The 17,407-nt window shown below is 35.0% G+C and overlaps 1 protein-coding gene across 6 annotated transcripts in view; it reads left to right on the top strand.

Moving 5' to 3' along the window:
• Window positions 1-639: 639 nt before the first annotated feature.
• LOC104017615 (uncharacterized) overlaps window positions 640-17,407 on the top strand; it is a 31,062-nt gene continuing 14,294 nt past the window's right edge. The window contains exons 1-9 of one of the 6 annotated variants that reach the window (XM_087741513.1): window positions 640-773; window positions 3,508-3,645; window positions 8,211-8,334; window positions 8,625-8,740; window positions 10,143-10,307; window positions 11,313-11,491; window positions 12,088-12,218; window positions 13,715-13,829; window positions 16,348-16,467. In XM_087741513.1, the coding sequence (XP_087597639.1) occupies window positions 8,678-8,740; window positions 10,143-10,307; window positions 11,313-11,491; window positions 12,088-12,218; window positions 13,715-13,829; window positions 16,348-16,467 (773 nt within the window). In that variant the 5' untranslated portion in view covers window positions 640-773; window positions 3,508-3,645; window positions 8,211-8,334; window positions 8,625-8,677. Of the gene's footprint in view, window positions 774-3,507; window positions 4,838-5,882; window positions 8,335-8,624; window positions 8,741-10,142; window positions 10,308-11,289; window positions 11,492-12,087; window positions 12,219-13,714; window positions 13,830-16,347; window positions 16,468-17,407 lie in introns of those variants that run through there. The other 5 variants (XM_087741512.1, XM_087741514.1, XM_087741515.1 and 2 more) reach the window with 5 other exon arrangements.

Genomic DNA, 17,407 nt, shown 5'->3' with positions numbered 1-17,407 from the left:
TCTAGCTGAATAGTGAATTCCTCCTACTGCCTCCAGTGTTATCCCATACTACACTATGCCAAACTGAGGCAGATGATAAAAAAGCTTTTTGTTATATTAGTGAACTTAGACCTAACATTTGAAAGAACTCTCAAGATCTGCTTTTATCTTAATAAGAATTAATGAAACTGCTTTCATGAAGACCTAAGAAAGAGTATCAGTTGTTATGGGCTAATATCTGACGGACCCACTGAAAAATGACTGGGCTTGTTGTTTGACTTTCCTAAACCAGGATTATTTGGAGGAAAAAAGATAAAATATCAATTATTTACTCGACCAATGTGCCAAGTAAATATGCAACTTACAATAGTAATTTGGAATGTACTGGTCAATGTTGTTTAGCAAGATTGTAAAACAAAATTAGCCTTCTTAATTTGGGATTTTAGCTTCCATAAGTTTCCATTAAAAAGGAGGAGGTGCTAGGCTATGCTTTTTTCAGTGACATAGTAAGTAGGTAAATTAGTAAGTGTCTGTAGTCGTGCCTTTTTGCTAACTTTTCCAGGAAGTCTAAAACCTATTTTTTTATTAGGAGTAATAGTTAAAAATACATGCATACAATTATTTAATGTGACTAATGTTTTTTTTTCTTTTATCTTGCAGCAACGCACCTCTTGCTTTTTCCTCCAAAGTATGTTATATTAAGTTTCGTGAAGCATCGAGTGTTGGTGTGGCCCAGCATCTAACTAACACGGTTTTTATTGACAGAGCTTTGATAGTTGTGCCCTGTGCAGAAGGTTGGTATTTTAGACATTCTTCTGTAATGTTGGTCTTTGTCGTGTCTGCTAATTGTTTTAAGCTTTCCATGTAAAGAGGTGGTGCTCTGTTGTTATTTTATTTTATTTTATTTTATTTTATTGCTTTTTGAAAAAAAATCTTGAAACAAAATTGAAAATTGAATGAAGAAACCTAATTACATAGACTGAATTGAAATTCAGCATGAGAAAAAAGATAGTTGATTTAAATTAGGATAATTCAATTTTCCATAGGGAAAATTTTGAGGGAAAAGAAGGTAAAATAATTCCCTTCAGTATGGTTTGTGTTGGCAAGCTTATTCTCACAGAGAGTTCTCACTGAAGTCAATGGAGCACTGAAAAAATTAGGCAATTTCCTGGCACCAATAACACTGCAGTTTGGATCTTAATGTATCACCTTTGGTGTGGTGGGGTTTTTTTGTTTTTTTGTTTTTTTTTTAAATACTGATTATTTTTCCATTTTTTTTAGACTGAATCTCAGTTTTGTCTTGTAGATGTGATATATGCATTTGGCCATTTTAGATTAATCTAATCTAACATACTTAGTATTCATGGTGATAATTACTGTTTGAATATAAATGTTTACCTGCTAGTTTAATAAAAAAATTTCAATTTTCCTTTCTTGTTACTGTGGAAAATATTACTTTGTGTGCCATAAAAAGGCTCTCTTATGTATACTTGTATTCCTTTTTGGTTTAAGGTATCTCTTTAAATATGCAATGATCTGTACAGAATGCTTTGAGCTTAAAATATTTTTAAAACTCTTAATCAAATAAAATCCTTGGTGAATACTAAATTTGCAAGTGTTCTTTAACTAGCTTTGAGACCATACTTTTACAGATGTGTGGAATACAAGGTGGTTCGTATTGTTAGTATAATAGTCCAGATCCGAATACAGTTATATGAAGCATGGCCCCACAGTAGGCGTATTGCTGGAGTTAGGCAGAGCCCCATTGACTTCATTGGGATCATTGTGGAATTGAGCATCTGCCCATTTGGTTTTATACTTTTTGCCTTTTTGGAGTGGAAACATTCCGGCTGGTGAAGTGAACCTAACTTCACTTTGAACATGGTAGCTGTATTGCCATGAACAACAATATTTAGAATGATTGAACTGTAAACCGCAGCAAGTCTGGAAATAATACCTCCTGTTAACATAACTTTTCTAAATGCAAGAGTCAGGTTTTGTTTCAAAAAATACTGTTGACTTCTTGGGGTTTGTTAACAGCAGTCCCAGAGTACCATGTTATGGCATGTTTGCCACATCATGATCTGGATAATATGAGATTAGTGCTGCTATAATAATGGTCTGGGATGTTCCTAGCAAACTCTGACAAGTCTCCAAAATGTCATAGACTCTATGAGTACTTTCACTAAAGGCTATATTGACCTGCAATATATTGCCTGTTCTTGTAGCCTTCTTAATAGGGGCATATGGCACATATATTTGTCTTTGTGACGCCTAGATTTTTAGTTGCTTTTATGCCTTGTTTTGGGCCTTTTTGGTTTTATTTTTGAATTTGTTCTTAAACTACAAAGAGGATATTGCTGTATCTCCTTGAAGCTCTGTAGGGGCTAATGGGACCAGAGTCCTTATTATTGGAAAATTGCCCCTAAATAATTGACTACAAATTATTCAGGATCTTAGTTTTACGTTTCATCGAAAAGACCTTAACACTGGTTCAGTATTGCCAGAGAGGGAAGATTGCCGCCTAATGAATGAACAACACTTCCTGGTGTTTTTCTTGTGGTGAGATCACTGCCTGACGTGATATGGCAACAGGCAGGTAAAGCTACATTTTCCTGTGTCTCTTGATGGTAGACAATGAATGGAAGGAGAATAAAATCAAAGTTCTGACAAATCTTGTTCCAACCTCATCTGTAGCTGACTTATTAGGCATTTCTGAGAAAACGTATTACAAAAAAATTGTCACTGTTCAAAATCATTCTGGACCCCACAAAGATTTATGCATAATTAGGTGAACAAGTGATTGGGTTGTGAGGTCAAATTTTTTTTAATGTCAGAATGCTGTTTCCATGTAACTGTCTAACAGATTCACTAATTTTAATTTATAAAGATGTGAATTTATATAGGTTTAACTTTCTGAGGAATTTATTGTGTGGAATAAGTATGGCTTTGGAGACCACAGCACAAGATTTTTGATTCACTATGTGTCATATGATGCATTGGTAATGGAGTCAGTGGAGTGTATCACAGGCTTTAAAAGTAGTGATGGCTATACTCTACCAGGAGGTAAAATCATATCCTTGGCCAACGGTGCCAGTAATAAAACATTTCATGCGCCGAATCGAACATAGAGGAGAGGTAAAATGGAACTCTGAAAACTTGGTTTTAAAAACCAGAATAATATCTGAAATTTGGAGTGTATTTAAACATTGGTAAATCAAGGGAGTATGAGGAGGGAATCACTACACAACGAAAACAATGTTAATTTTGTGACATTTAATAAACGATTTAACAAAAATGTAATTGTAAATGAAGTAACATTATTAAGCTGTCAAAATATGACTTTTTTGTGTGTGTATCGGTAGGTTTTTCTTTAAACGTTATACTTTGAGAACGCAAAGGTTGAAAGGTAAACAAAGATGCCACCCTAATCATTCTAAATTTTATGTCCACATTATCTGGTAGATGGATTTTGACTATTAATTTGGTTTTGTATGTTTTCTCTGTGTGATATTTGTGCATTATTAGATGACTAGACTGGCCAAGGCAGACCTGTTACACTTGCCTGAGTTAGGCATTGTTTGCCATGCCACTAAACCAGCCGCCAAGTGAAACCTTCATGGGGGAAATGAGATCGAAGTCTGGCCTGCTGAAGATGGACGCCCTGTCTCTGTTTTTATTTTATTTTGCTTTCTTTCCTTTGTTTCTTTTATTTTTATTTTTATTTTATTTTGTCCCTTTTTTTGTTTTGTTCTGTTAAATCTCTTTCCCTTGTACTTGTGAACTGGTACTTCAGTTCTGTAAAAATGGTGTTTTGTAAAGGGTTCACAGTGTTTCATTTTGAAGTTGACCTGAAGCTGCTTATGAATGGTGGATGGTATACACAGAATTTAGAATATGATTAATTTTTATGCTATGAATTACAGATCAATTTGATTTGGAATATGTTTAAGCATCTAAATTCAACAGACGAGCACATTGTGTCAGAAGACAGGAATAGTGAAAAATATATCAGTTTTAAGATACATTCTTTCATATGTTATGCTTTATGACTTTATCTTGGAAAAGGACAGTTGAAACTCTTACTTCTGGAGAAATTGGCTTTACAAAGTAAAGTCATGATGTTTCTCTGCTATTTTTCCTCTTCTCAGCAGAGTAGTTTTATTTTAGGTTGCATGGTCTGTTTAAAAGAAGGCTTACTATTTATGTCTAATACGAAGAGTTTAAAATAATTATTTCTGAAATTGAACTTTTGTGAATATTGAATGTGATGAAATACTTGTTTGCTTCTGATGAAACCTTGCTCCAGTGAGGTCAGTGGCAGTAAGATTTCATCCTTCTGTTTTTGTAATTTTCAGAAAAATCTGTTTACCACTCATAAGTACAAATGCCGCCTGAAGTTTTGGTTGGAATGTGTTGTGTGAGGCACATTGTCTTTTAACACTGTTATTTGTGGGAAGATTGAATCAATTCTGTGTGCGTGTGTGTGTATGTATGTGTATATTGCATTTTGACATGCTCTGGTGGTGGTTATTTCAAAGAAGAGGTTTTTACAAAAAAGAAAAAGAAAGAAAAAATAAGTGTCTTCTCAGTCATCTCACAATCTCAGAAGCCCTGGCAGTTCATGTTGGAGAGGTGGAGAAGGTTCTCATCCCTAAATGATGTTACTTCTTGTGAAACAGAAGCCCTGAAACAGAAGTGGTGGACCAGGTGGTGTGTCTAGTCCTCAGGCATTGCTCTTCCCAGCCAGCTGCATTGGGATCAGTTGGTTTCACTCTGGTAGTGCACCAGGCTGTGCATTGCAGCTGGGAAGAGCTTTGCTTCAGGATCTCTGTTGGATTTAGCTGTGGCTTTTGAGGTAATTGCCAGTAGGAGTAATCTCTTTAATCACCGTTGCTAAATCCAATAAGAATCATGAATTGTATCACACAGAAATTATTTTATTTGTAAGTGTGCATTTCCATTGATTTAAAATAGCAGGAAAATTCCTTTAATAATGTTTAGAGTAGATGTGAACTCTACGTTTTAAAACAAGCAAACTTACTTATTGCAGAAGCAGTTTTGGGGGGGAAGATTAACCACATAGTTTCAGTACAAAGAGTAGGAAATAAATTTCTTCTGAGCACTTGGAGGGGGATAAAAATACTGTGATCAGTACTTGCTTAACACAGATACTTCTGTTCAGCATTTAGCAAAATGGATTCTGGTATGGACTAGGTTGACTAGGGCTCTTAAGCACTTTGATGATACAAAAAGTAACAATCATAACTGATATTTAGGACAACTATAGATTTTCTAAGAAGCATAAGGTGTCTCTAGGCAATGCAGAGCTTATCTACATCTGCTTTTGAATTCCTTTGCAAAGTGAAGAATCAATAGATAAATGATCATAGAATCTGTAATTTACTAAACACAAGAGCTTCTAAGACATCTTTCTAAGGATGTGGTATAGATGTGGCATATTTATTTTGTCCGTTTCCCTCATTAGAAAATAAATATCTTTACCTCATTTCCATTCAGCTTTTAAATACCATGAATTTAGAAAATGAAACAGTTATTCTTAAACTAAGGTATCCTAATTTGTTGTGTCATAGCCCACATGTTTTGTTGTATCTTTGTGGGTTTGTATTCCTTTTATAAATAAATTCATGGAGATAAAACTCCAAAACTTAAAGCCTGTAACTCGTGAGGTTCTTTGGCCTCACTTACTAATTCGTTTTTCAAAACTGTCTAAAAACAGGGAAGTAAATTTGCAAGATATTTCAGGTTGGTTTTTTTCCCCCCCAACAGTTTGTTTTCTATAGAATTGTTAAAATAGTAGTTCTATAATATAATAATATATAATATATCCTATAATAAGTTCTATAATAATAATAATAACAACAATAATAATAATTCTATAGAATTATTATTTCAAAGTTTGATCTGATCTTAAAAACTGGAGAAGGATCTTTTGAAAAGACAGTATCTTTGAATATACAGGCAAATTTTCAGGATTCTGTCTGTAGAGGTAGACTGTCTCATTCTTGAATAAAATAAATGAATCTTTGTGGCATGAAACTGACCAACTAGATTTTGTATTTAAAATAAAACATTAAGTTGTTGAAGGACCAAAGTATTCTGGAAATAATGCTGCTAACTTTACAGTTTAGGTATGCATGTTATTTATTCTTTGAACTGCTATAATGGTGCACTTAACTTAAAGTGTTCAGTGGATTCCTTGAGCAACATTTGAGCAAATGAATAATACCAACTATTTCAGTAAGATGACCCATATACTTAAAGCTTAGGCTTGTATTTAAGTACCTTTCTGAACTTGAGTCATTGTCTGTTTAGTTATGTGCCTAACTCAATTCCTGTTTAAAAGGGCAAAATGCCTAAGCATCTCTTAAGTTTATCTGGTTAAGTGTATACTGAATTGGCTGTATGTAAGCGCATACTTAAATTAGGCATATACTTATGTACGTTAGCGACGAAGGATCTAAATTAGAATGCAGACACACCACTTCAGGAGCCATTTCTGCCACTGGATTTACTTGAGCCATGTCTGTTGATGCTGTAGAAACCTGCATGAGTTTCCAGTTAATTGCAAGATGCTAGCTGTTCAGGATAAGGTCTGGTTCATTAGTCATTTGAAAACACTTTAAGTATTTCGATTTTGAGAAGAACTGGTACATAATTCTATGCCTAATTTGCATGCACAGCTGCTGGAACTGTATATTCGAAAGCCTGTTAGTTAGCTACATCTTAGGCAGGATGTGCAGCAAGGTACCTGATACTCATGAGCAGCCAGGCAAATCAGGTACACCTCTCATTGCATGCCTGACTTCAAAATGAGATCTGGAAAGAGTGCTGAACATTGTGATGATGACTCAAATTCATGCATGTTTTTAAAAAAGCCCTGGAAGTCATTATTGCACAGTTAATTCTTAAGTGCTAATAATTTTCCTATTTTTCTCCTTTAGATAGCAAAATCAAGTGGTTTGTTACATTTTAAGGAGCAAGGTGCCTCAAAATTTAACATAAATAAAATAAACGTAAATAGGAAGCATGAGAAAAAATGGGTACTGTTATTTTGTCTTTTTTATTACACCCATGCTACATATAAATTAAGTTTCATTTAGATTTGTTTTGTCCTTTGGTCATATCCAATTGTAACCCAGTCCTTGCTGCAGATCTGTAGAACAGGTTTGCAACAATTTTTTCTTCTTATTTTTTTAAAGTGGTATGTTTCCTGTGGGGTCTGTTGGAACTCGTATAGCTAAAACTGCAAACTGTTTTGAAACTTACCTCATATTTTACTTTTTGATAAGAATATTTATATATTCATTTTTAAATCCTGAAGTTAGGCGTTTTATAGTTAAAACGTGTAGAGTTTGAACCAAAGCAGTAAAAGCCACTGGCACAGTATTTGTATATACCTTGACTTTTAAAACAATGTTTAAATAAAAGGATTTATTTTATTAAAGTGCATGGGGTAATACCAAAGGGCTCAATTGGATAGCATATATATGATTATGCGAGTAATTTTGAATAGATCATAGATACCTAGTATAATTAGAACTTCTGTAGTTTTTCAGTTTAGTGTTTTATGTTTGTACCAGTTGAAATCCCTGTGCATTTCAAATTTAATATGTACATTTAATTGTAATCATAATTGTTTAACTATTAAATCCTGTGATTTTTGAAGATTTTTTGGGGTTCATTTAGCAGTCTAATTGTGACTAACGTTGAATGAAACCTGCATTTAATTCAGATTAGATACTACTTAAACTTTTAGCATGACAGGGGGAATATAATCTGGTTGACATAGTAGGAAATACATATTCTGGGAAAGTATAGCTTGTTTAGCTGATCAGTTATGATTTTCTTCAATCTCAGTAGATATAAAGCTAATTTATCAAAGTCTCAGATAAACTGAGGTGACCTAGAACGTGAGACAGTACAAATCTAAATTTTTTCTGCCCTCCCCTCCTCCACCTCCAACTTCACTTGTAGCATGTATTGTGTGGAGTCACAGTAGTTCAGTAGTTTTTATTTTATTTTTATTTATTTTTACATCCAAAGTAGGTAGCACCAGAGGAATTAAAAAAAGCACAAATTTCAGTTAGCACATACTTTGTTTTTTCTTTTTTTTTTTTCTTTTACTGATTTGGTTATTTGCCATTTCTGGGGATTAAACTTTAAAAAATGTTCTTCTTTTCTGTATCTGATGTTCTGTGTGCTATTAGTGATGCAGCCAACACGAACGGTTGTCATGTGTAAAACAACTTTCGATCACCGCGAAAACACCGCCCTGGGAAAGCGTCCATGCTTGATATCGTTTGGTTCATGAACATTAAGTTTCCAGTACAGGTGACCCATAGCTCAAAGTGTTAAATAATTGTATACATTATTCAGTTTTTAAAATAATAATCCATTAATGAGATTGCTAGTCTTTGAAGTTTTGCTCACTTTTGTTTTTCCTAGTAGAGCAGGGTAAAAGGAAAAACTTAAGTTCTTATTTGTTTCTTTGTAAGGATCTGGTAGATAGATTCATTGTTATTTATTACATTTTTAAATGCAAGGGTAATTGTAAAATCATAGAAAGAGTAACATCTGTGTAGTGTTCCAACTCTGTGTAACGCTTTCATTTGCTTCTTCAGGTAAAATCCCAGATGAAGCCAAAGCCCTTTCTCTATTGGCGCCTGCTCCTACTATGACAAGCCTGATGCCTGGTGCAGGGTTGCTTCCTATACCTACACCCACCCCTTTGACTACAGTAAGTAAAATTCAGTCACTGTTTGATTTCTGGTTTCGTCTATACTCAGTAGCCTTTTCTGTGTTCAGAGAACAAAAACTATCTGATCCGTGGATGTTGTCCTCTCGTATGCTAGATCAGTGAGGGTTTAGCTGTGGTGCCTCTTTTGAGGGTAAGTCACAAGATGTCCATGCACTACCTTTCCTGGGTTTTCCTTTCAGTTTATTATTTTGCAAAATAGTGGGTAAATAATGATTTTGGTTTTATCCATTTTAGTTGTTGTCCTTCCCTAGACTCACTAATTTGGTCCAGTGGCAGTGCTATCCACCTTCTAAAAATTTGTTAAAACATAACAGTTACATTGACATAGTTCTTTAGAATATTAAAATGCTGTGTTAGGGTACTTTTACTTGATATCTCTATGACAGGGCCTTTGACTGTTTGCCTAACAATGTTTTCACTACAAAAAGTAAAAGAGCTAGCTGCTGCTACTTCTGCTCAGATCCCTTTTGCCTCTGTAAGCCTTTCTTGACATCAGCAGGCTGCTGTGACCTATTCACGGAAAATTTCAAGTTAAAACAGAGTAGTTTTGTCTTTTGTTACATAAAAAAAAATTGATGGTGGCTTGCTGAGAATTGTAAAATTCTCATGCTTGTTGAGAAAATTTGAAAATTTGTTTGCTGGAAAGGCAGTTGCTTTTTGGGTGGAGAAAATACAATTCAAACCAGGAACTCAGTAGACGAATTTAGTAGTGATTAAGTGACTTTTTTTAAATAACATTCCCCAGGAGAGATTTCAGTTCCCAGTTCCAAAAATGAGGGCTATATTGTCCTCATTCTCCAGGAAGTGACTGTGTTTGTAGGGAAAGAACATAGACTTAATATCCTTTGCATTTTAACTGTAACTAATTTTGCCTTACGTGATATATTTTTCCACAAGGTACGTTATCTGTCCCTTTGGTGGACTGATACCTATTACAGAACAAATTGGCCCCGGGCACTGCAAATTCCCTTCTTCCTTTGCTGGGCAAGGGCTTAGCAGTTCCTCATCTACTCCTAATACTTGTTGTGGCAAAATAAGAATATTAGCAGTGTCTGAAGGCATCTTAGTCAATTTGATTATACTGCAAGCATTAGAAATTCAAGCCTATATGTTTTCTGATTGATATACTGCATCCCTGGCCAGACCTCTTTGATAAGATGTTAACTGATAGCCCACAGGAAATCTTAACTATAGAAGGTTATTTATGGGTAGATTTTTGTTCTTTAAAAAAAGTGCTCAGCTGGGGCCTTAAAGTTTAAAGTATTGCTTGTATTCATTAGATTTATTTTACAGAAATGCACAAGGCAGGCAAGTATTAACAAGTGAAGTATCTCCCACCAGTGCTTGGTTGCAAAGCATATTCTGTTTTTATGTTTTCCAGCTCGGTGTTTCGCTTGGCACTTTGGGGGCTATACCAGCAGCAGCATTGGACCCTAACATTACAGCACTGGGAGAAATACCACAACCACCGATTATGGGGAATGTGGATCCATCCAAAATTGATGAAATCAGGAGAACAGTCTATGTTGGAAACTTGAATTCCCAGGTAGCTACTAATGGAAGGTGTAGAATTGCAATTTATGAATTCTAATCTTACATGTTAAAGAGTTTTTGTTAGTTGATGACAACAGGAATTTAAAAAAATATTTCTTTTTTGATTACTAGTGGTATTTCTAATTTTGAATGCTCCTGTGCCAATCAGATAAGACCAGACTGTGCAGTGCATTCTGGCAGGATACCAGAGAAATCACACTGCAGCTGAATTCAAGAAACATACTTACGATTGTGTGTGTTGATCAAATGTCCAGCTGGGTTATGTTAGCTGAGCAATGCCTCAGAAGTCGTGAGATCATGGTAGCTGTCCCCCACAACCGTGTGCAGTTACTTAAGCACAGTAAGATTGAATGATGTGTCCTAGTAGAAATGGCAAAATTAGCATAAATACCTTTGAGTATCTATAACAGGAAAGTTGGGTCTGTCAGAAACTTGTTTTTTCAGCAATTGATTGAACTAATTGAAAATGGATTTGCTTTTGACTGATGGCAATATAAGTATTTTATTTTGGGATTTTTTGACTGCCAAAGTAGCTACTAAAGTGTAAAGTACTATTGATCGTGATAAAATAAAACACGCTGGAAGCTAGTAGGAAAACAGATAAAAACTAAGTCTTGTAATATTGTTTGGTTTTTTTTTTTTTAATTGATCAAAATTCACAGTCAATAGCTTGGACACAGGTGTATAAGGTAATTCCTCATCAGTTATTTCAAATGAGTTGCCTGAAAAGTGCAAAATCCTGTGCAAATGCTTTTTAACCTAGATTTAGGACTTCAGGTCTTGTGGTTGCACTATTTTAAATTGTAGTATATTCTTTAGATTAATGGAAGAAAAAATACCTGTCTTTCTTAAAGTGTAACATTACCAAATTCATGTCGCCTGTGTAATAATGGTGAGGTATCTTTCCAAAATCTATAGCTCTTACATTACCTGATGTATTGGATAAGTGGTTTTCATTATATATTTTACTTCAGCTGAGCTCTTCGACTCTTTCTAGACTACAACAGCAGATCAGCTGCTTGAATTCTTTAAGCAAGTTGGAGAAGTCAAATTTGTGCGAATGGCAGGTGATGAGACGCAACCAACACGATTTGCTTTTGTGGAGTTTGCAGATCAAAATTCTGTACCTCGAGCTCTTGCCTTTAATGGAGTTATGTTTGGAGACAGGCCACTGAAGTAAGAAATTAATTATCCATATGACTGATGAATGAGAGATTTCTTTGTATCCTTATACATTTATGACTCTGATGTGTGTGAATTTTTTTTCAATATAAGCACCTATTGTTAGCAAACTGGAACATTTTTATAAACTCGCATTTCAAGGTTGGGCATAACTTTCTCTGGGAAGAATATGGATGGCATTGAGTAAAATATATTTACATTTAATCTTGAGGTAGTGGAAGCTATAATAATGAAAGAATCTGCAAAGTCCTTAGTACTAATTAAGCTTCCTATAGGATGTGTATGTAGTTAGTAGGCCTTAATGTAGAGATTTGATCTGAAATAGAGACATAGATTCCTAGACTTCTAATAGAAAATATTTTAACACAGAAATATTGTGTCACATCTATTTAAAAGTGGTAAGATTTGAAAGCAATAATAGACATTTCACATACATACAACAGATGAGTGTTAGGACAAATCTGTAGTTTTGCTGAACTTTGAAGTTTTTAGTCATACATGGAAGTTAAGGTGTTTTCCTTTCTTAGTTGTTTTTCATTTTTCCTTTTTGAGTGTCTGGGAGTTATAGGTTTTATTTTTGCTTAATTTAGAATAAATCACTCCAATAATGCAATAGTGAAGCCTCCTGAAATGACACCACAAGCTGCTGCCAAGGAGCTGGAAGAAGTGATGAAGAGAGTAAGGGAAGCTCAGTCTTTCATATCTGCTGCTATTGAGCCAGGTAGGTATATTACGTTCATTACCTAACAGACACGTTCTGTGTGCTCCTTGGCACATGTTTTTAAGAGCATTTTCAAACACAGGAAAAGGGTACTCAAATGTGAACAATATGTGTTGGGGAAAAAAAAGAAAATAATCAAAATTGTGTTAATGCAACAAAGCAGTGGAATGAAGCTTTTTATTTCTTTATGTCTTATTTTCAGATACATGTTCACTGAATGTTTTAAAAAATACAAAGTTAATACTAAATTAATACTTAACGTTGGTGCTTTTTAAGTTCAGAGTACTTACAAATTTTTAAAAGAAAATGCTTTATATTTTGTTTTGTTCTCCTCTAGCACCCATTAATGCCATAGTTTCATGATCAGAGGGAGCTAGCATGGTTCTGAAAGCAGTAATATTATGCTTTCCTTATCTGCAGCAGGTTAATTTTGTCCCTTTGCTATGCTCTTTTTCATGCTGGCTCAAGACTGTGTGCATCCTCATAGCAAATGGGATCAGAGAATGAATCTGGGATAAAACTTAGTATATTGTAAAGGACTTTTTTTCATCCAGATTGGTCCCCTGATCCCTGTTAACACTGAGATGCCAGGTCAAGGAGGAAGGTGTTGGTGGGTTGAGAGGTTAGAGAGACATTTCAGTGATGGTTTATGCTGACTTAAACTGATAGCAAAACCACAGCATAAAAAAAATCTCAACTTGTTAAACTTGCAGTTGAGATCCTCTTTCTTCTTCTCATCAGCGAGATTTTGTCATTCTTCTTCCTAACAAACCCAGACATTGTCTTATATAGGTTAGACAGTGTGGAGTCTTGAGGTTTTTTTTGGGGGCGGTGGGTGAGTATTTTCTGTTGTTTTTTAGGGTTGGAAAAAACCAGCTCTAACATTTTCTCAATGTTAAGCAGCAGAATAACAGTCTTGTAGAGTCTGAACCAAAGTCTGGTGAGGTCACTGTTAAGGTTTCTGCTGATTTCCTGGCCTTTGGATCAAACTTTTCACCCTGTTCTCTCCATCCCTTCCTCCCACAAAACAATATTTAAGGAATAAAACTCCAGTATTTGTACAAGGGTTGAAATATCTAAAAGTATAGCAAGTACTAATTACTATTTACATTTTATGCTTGTTTTGAAAGTTATGCCCTCTAAATTTACTCTATTCTTCTCAGGTTATTTAAAAAAAAAAGTAATTATATTAAATAATAGACCAAGAGGAGAACATGTTGTGATCTTGTGCATTGTGGCAGCAACATAAATCCCATTCCTAATAGAGCTAGCTGTTTATAATTATCTGGTTTATGTGTACTGCTGCAGGATGGCTGCACTCAACGAGTATATGCAATGACTTTCTTGGATGTTTCTGAAGGATATTTGCAAAGAAGGAAGATGTGCAAAGAGTAGGCCCCTTGCACTATATGTGGTACATTCCACTTGTGCCAGATTGTTAACTGGGATCTTTAAATGTTCTGAGCTTACACTGCAAAGTGGTTTTTTCCTCTCAGAGTCTGGAAAGAGCAGTGAAAGAAAAGGCGGTCGATCTCGTTCCCATTCTCGTTCAGAATCCAGGTCTAGCTCAAAATCCCGATCTAGAAGGAAAAGATCACACTCAAAACACAGGTAGGTATGGTTTTTATTTTGGACTAAGAGATCATACTGGAGGTTTTCGAGTGGTGGTGGTTACTGCGATTTCTTACCGAGTTATAAGACAAGTATCCCTGTAGAGAAGATGACTAACTTACACTGAGCAGATCAGAGTAACCAGGAACTTTGTCTCTGAGCAGATACTCTTTCCCTCTAAATGCTAAATGTTTTCAGGATTCCTTTCAGTTAAAACACACTAGAAGGCACTTTTTGTGCCATGTAACATAACCATTTCTGTGGTTTCATGGTACGTTTTGTGCCGTGTAGCATAATATCATTTTGTGACCTGTATTTTAAAAATAAACAGTTACCTGTGTTTTGTGGATCGAACATGTAGTTTACTGTTAACACCCTAGGCTAGCTGGTTTTGCTAGCAGAAAGTTTCTGATGTCCTGAACTTCTAAATATCGAGTTAACGAATGCAGTATTTTCATTTAATGTACTGTAAATGTAAAGCTAAGGTTTTAAAAGCAGAAGAAAAAGGCTTTAGGGGCAGTTTTTCATTTTTCAGATTTTGTTTGCTTTGCTAAATTTGTTCAGTTCTGAAACATACTTTGGAATATGGGAGGAAATAAAATTACTAGATTACCCTTAAAGTACACCGATTAAGATTTTTTCTAAAAATGAGATAGTCTTGCTGTGTGAGACGTACAAATGCTTCCTGAAATGGTTCAGATTCTTTCAATGTCAGGAATGTCTTCTGAGCATTTACATGATCAATCTAAAGAAGTTTGGCTATGTTAAGTATCAAAAAAGAAAAAAAAGATTCAGAATTTATTCGACAGCTTACACTTTAAAAAGGTGAGTGTTGTTGGTGTTGCAGCAACAGCTCTGTTGCATCCTTTCATACATTGTCTTTTAACAAGGCAACTAGAATTCTTTTAGATACAGAAAAGCTGGCCAGAGGGAGTTATCATCAATTGTACTACCAAACAAATGTGATATAAGTGAAGGCTTCCGTTTTGCAATAGCGAGACAGCACAGTACGTGTTATCTAATGACATCAAAATATTAGGTACCTTTTTAATGCAAGAGGAACCATTTGGTCACTTCCTTATTGCTTGCTTCTCTGCTGTTTCTCTAACTCAGGACATAACTGAAAAACAATCTTTGTTTTGTATAACTGCAGTAATCTCCATACTATTTTGTATTGACACAAACCAAATTGATTTTTAGAAGATAAACTTGCATTTTTTAACTTGTGCAAGACCTGTGTTTTAGACAGCTGTTGATGGTTACATTTTGGTTTTTTTTTTAAAATGGTTTGCCACTGCTACTGTCAGTTTTGAGAACATGCTGAAAAAAGGCCAGTCTGATCTGTTGAGGCAACTTCATCCCTAAGAATAAACTATCCTTACCACTTCCCTATTTTACTGTTTTATAAAATACTTAAATTGTTTTCATCTCTATGATATAAAATTTATTCAAGATCTTACTTCGACTCAATTGTAATTAATTTGCCCTGTAATTAGTTTGTATTTCTGCACTGATAAGCAGAGGAAAGCTGTAGGTAAAAAACAGTTGCCTCTCCTCCCCTCTTGGTGTATATTACTCTGTGTGTCTTGAGCTGCAGAAGACAGGTGGAGCTGGTATTTTTTGTAAGTTAAGCTCTATGCTACTGTAACCTCTCAGGCAAAGTATCCAATTATGTGGTTCTTTGAAACTTAATGTTCAAATTGAGCTTTTTTTTTTTTGCTTTCCTAGGGAGTATGATCTTCCAAAAATAGGGAATATTTTGGAAAAAATAATATAGTTATTTTTGAAAGTCTTATTTTCATCAAATCTGCGAGTATAATATATATGTTTACCAGAAGACTTTAACTGGATTTTTATCAGAGTATCTGCACATTATTTGCATTCCATATTTATCATGTAGTAAATGCTCATTCCTTTCCTTGAGAATTCTTACAATTGAATTCCATGCTAACAAATCCTTTCAACTGCAGAGGTAACTTGTCTAAATGCTGAACCACAGATAGCATGGGATTTTTGTTTGGTTTGGTTTGGTTTGGTTTTTTAAAGTTCATTTAAATTGTAAGGCTGGAGAACATAGCAAAAAGAGACCAGTTAAAGCCATCTTTCTTCAGTGACCAAGACTGCAATAAGTGACTGGGCCTGGAAAAGAAGCAAAATGTAACTAATTATTTTTACAAGCTGCTAGAAATTGTCTATAGTAGATTTTATGCACTGTAATTTACTAAGGACAGCTTTCCTAATATGATACGAATTTATGTGTTCCCAAATATTCATGGACGTTATTATGAAACATTGGTATTACTTAAATGGTGCATTGTTCAAAGGAGGGCATGTGCACCGGGTGAACCATAAAGTATCCATATTTGCAAAAATGTTGGTAGGCAGTATATTACCGAGGTGTAACCATATATGATTTTATGTAGCGAGGCGAGATTTATGGTTTTTTTCCTTTGTTAGTTGACCTAATTTTTATGAAGTTTCAATATTAAAGTATTTTCTTCTGGCATTGTTAATATAGAAGTAGATCTGGCAACAGATCACTCTCAAGACACAAGGACAGACGCAGATCCAGAAGTCCCCTGAAAAAACGGTCTAGATCTAGGGAAAGGCGGAAATCAAGAAGTCGCTCTCGTTCTCGGTGAGTTCCGTTCCCAAGAAATGATACTGTTCTTCTTAGCACGCAGTACAGAGTTTTTGAAAAAAATCCAACAAACCTTTAGATGATGGTAAAGGGTGGAATCTCTAAAGGCTTTAGCCTGTCGCTGGGCTTTGTCTGTGGGACAAAAGAATAGAAACTAAATTTTAATGCTGAGTGTATTGGTTTTGACTGTGATAGAGGTGATTTTCTTCAGAATAGCTCATATGGTGCCTACAGGGCTTAAATCACCACACTGAGGTACCTAAACTTTGATAGTCTAGTCTACATTTATACCAACATGCAAGCTGACCAAAAATAGGTAACTTTAGTTTCCAGGCTTTAACCAATAGATTAGGAGTGTTCTGTGTAGCCTGTGCAACCCACAAAAAAGTGGATGACACTTGTTCGATCTATAGCTGTTGAGAAGGCTGGATTCAGGCTGAACTTTATCCCGCATTCTGAGAACATACATGAAGTTTTTGTGCATGAACTTCTGTTTTCGCCTTTGGCTATCTCATATTGGCCATACAATGCTGTGGGCACAAATGCATGTGTTAGTTATATGGCATATTTGCATTTCAGGATCTAATACACCTATATTTTACCTATTCTATTAATTTTTAAGTCTGATCATCTAATTATTGAACTGTGAAATTCCAACAAGATAATAACATAATTTTCTGAGGAGTGAAGTAGTGAATGTTCACAAAACAAAAGTGGCTATGAAATTAGCTTCATGAATAGAAATCTTGGTACTTTTCTCTCTGTTTCATCTCTGTAATTCTCCTGATTCATTTAAAGGGAGCTTCATACTTAGGTTGTGCAGTTGCCTCTTGTTTTTTGAGGGAAGAAGTTTTGTGGGAAAGAGCAGATCTGTGGACCTCAGTGGAAACAGGAATAACCTATGTAGCTAGCTGGGCTTTACTGATGGATCCTTTTG

The sequence above is a fragment of the Nipponia nippon genome, unplaced genomic scaffold (genome assembly GCF_047370975.1).
Source record: "Nipponia nippon isolate SJK-2023a ecotype South Korea unplaced genomic scaffold, ASM4737097v1 scaffold_8, whole genome shotgun sequence".
Classification (NCBI taxonomy): Eukaryota; Metazoa; Chordata; class Aves; order Pelecaniformes; family Threskiornithidae; genus Nipponia; species Nipponia nippon.
The sequence above is the reverse complement of the archived record's forward strand: the minus strand, read 5'-3'. Positions and strand labels throughout refer to the sequence as shown.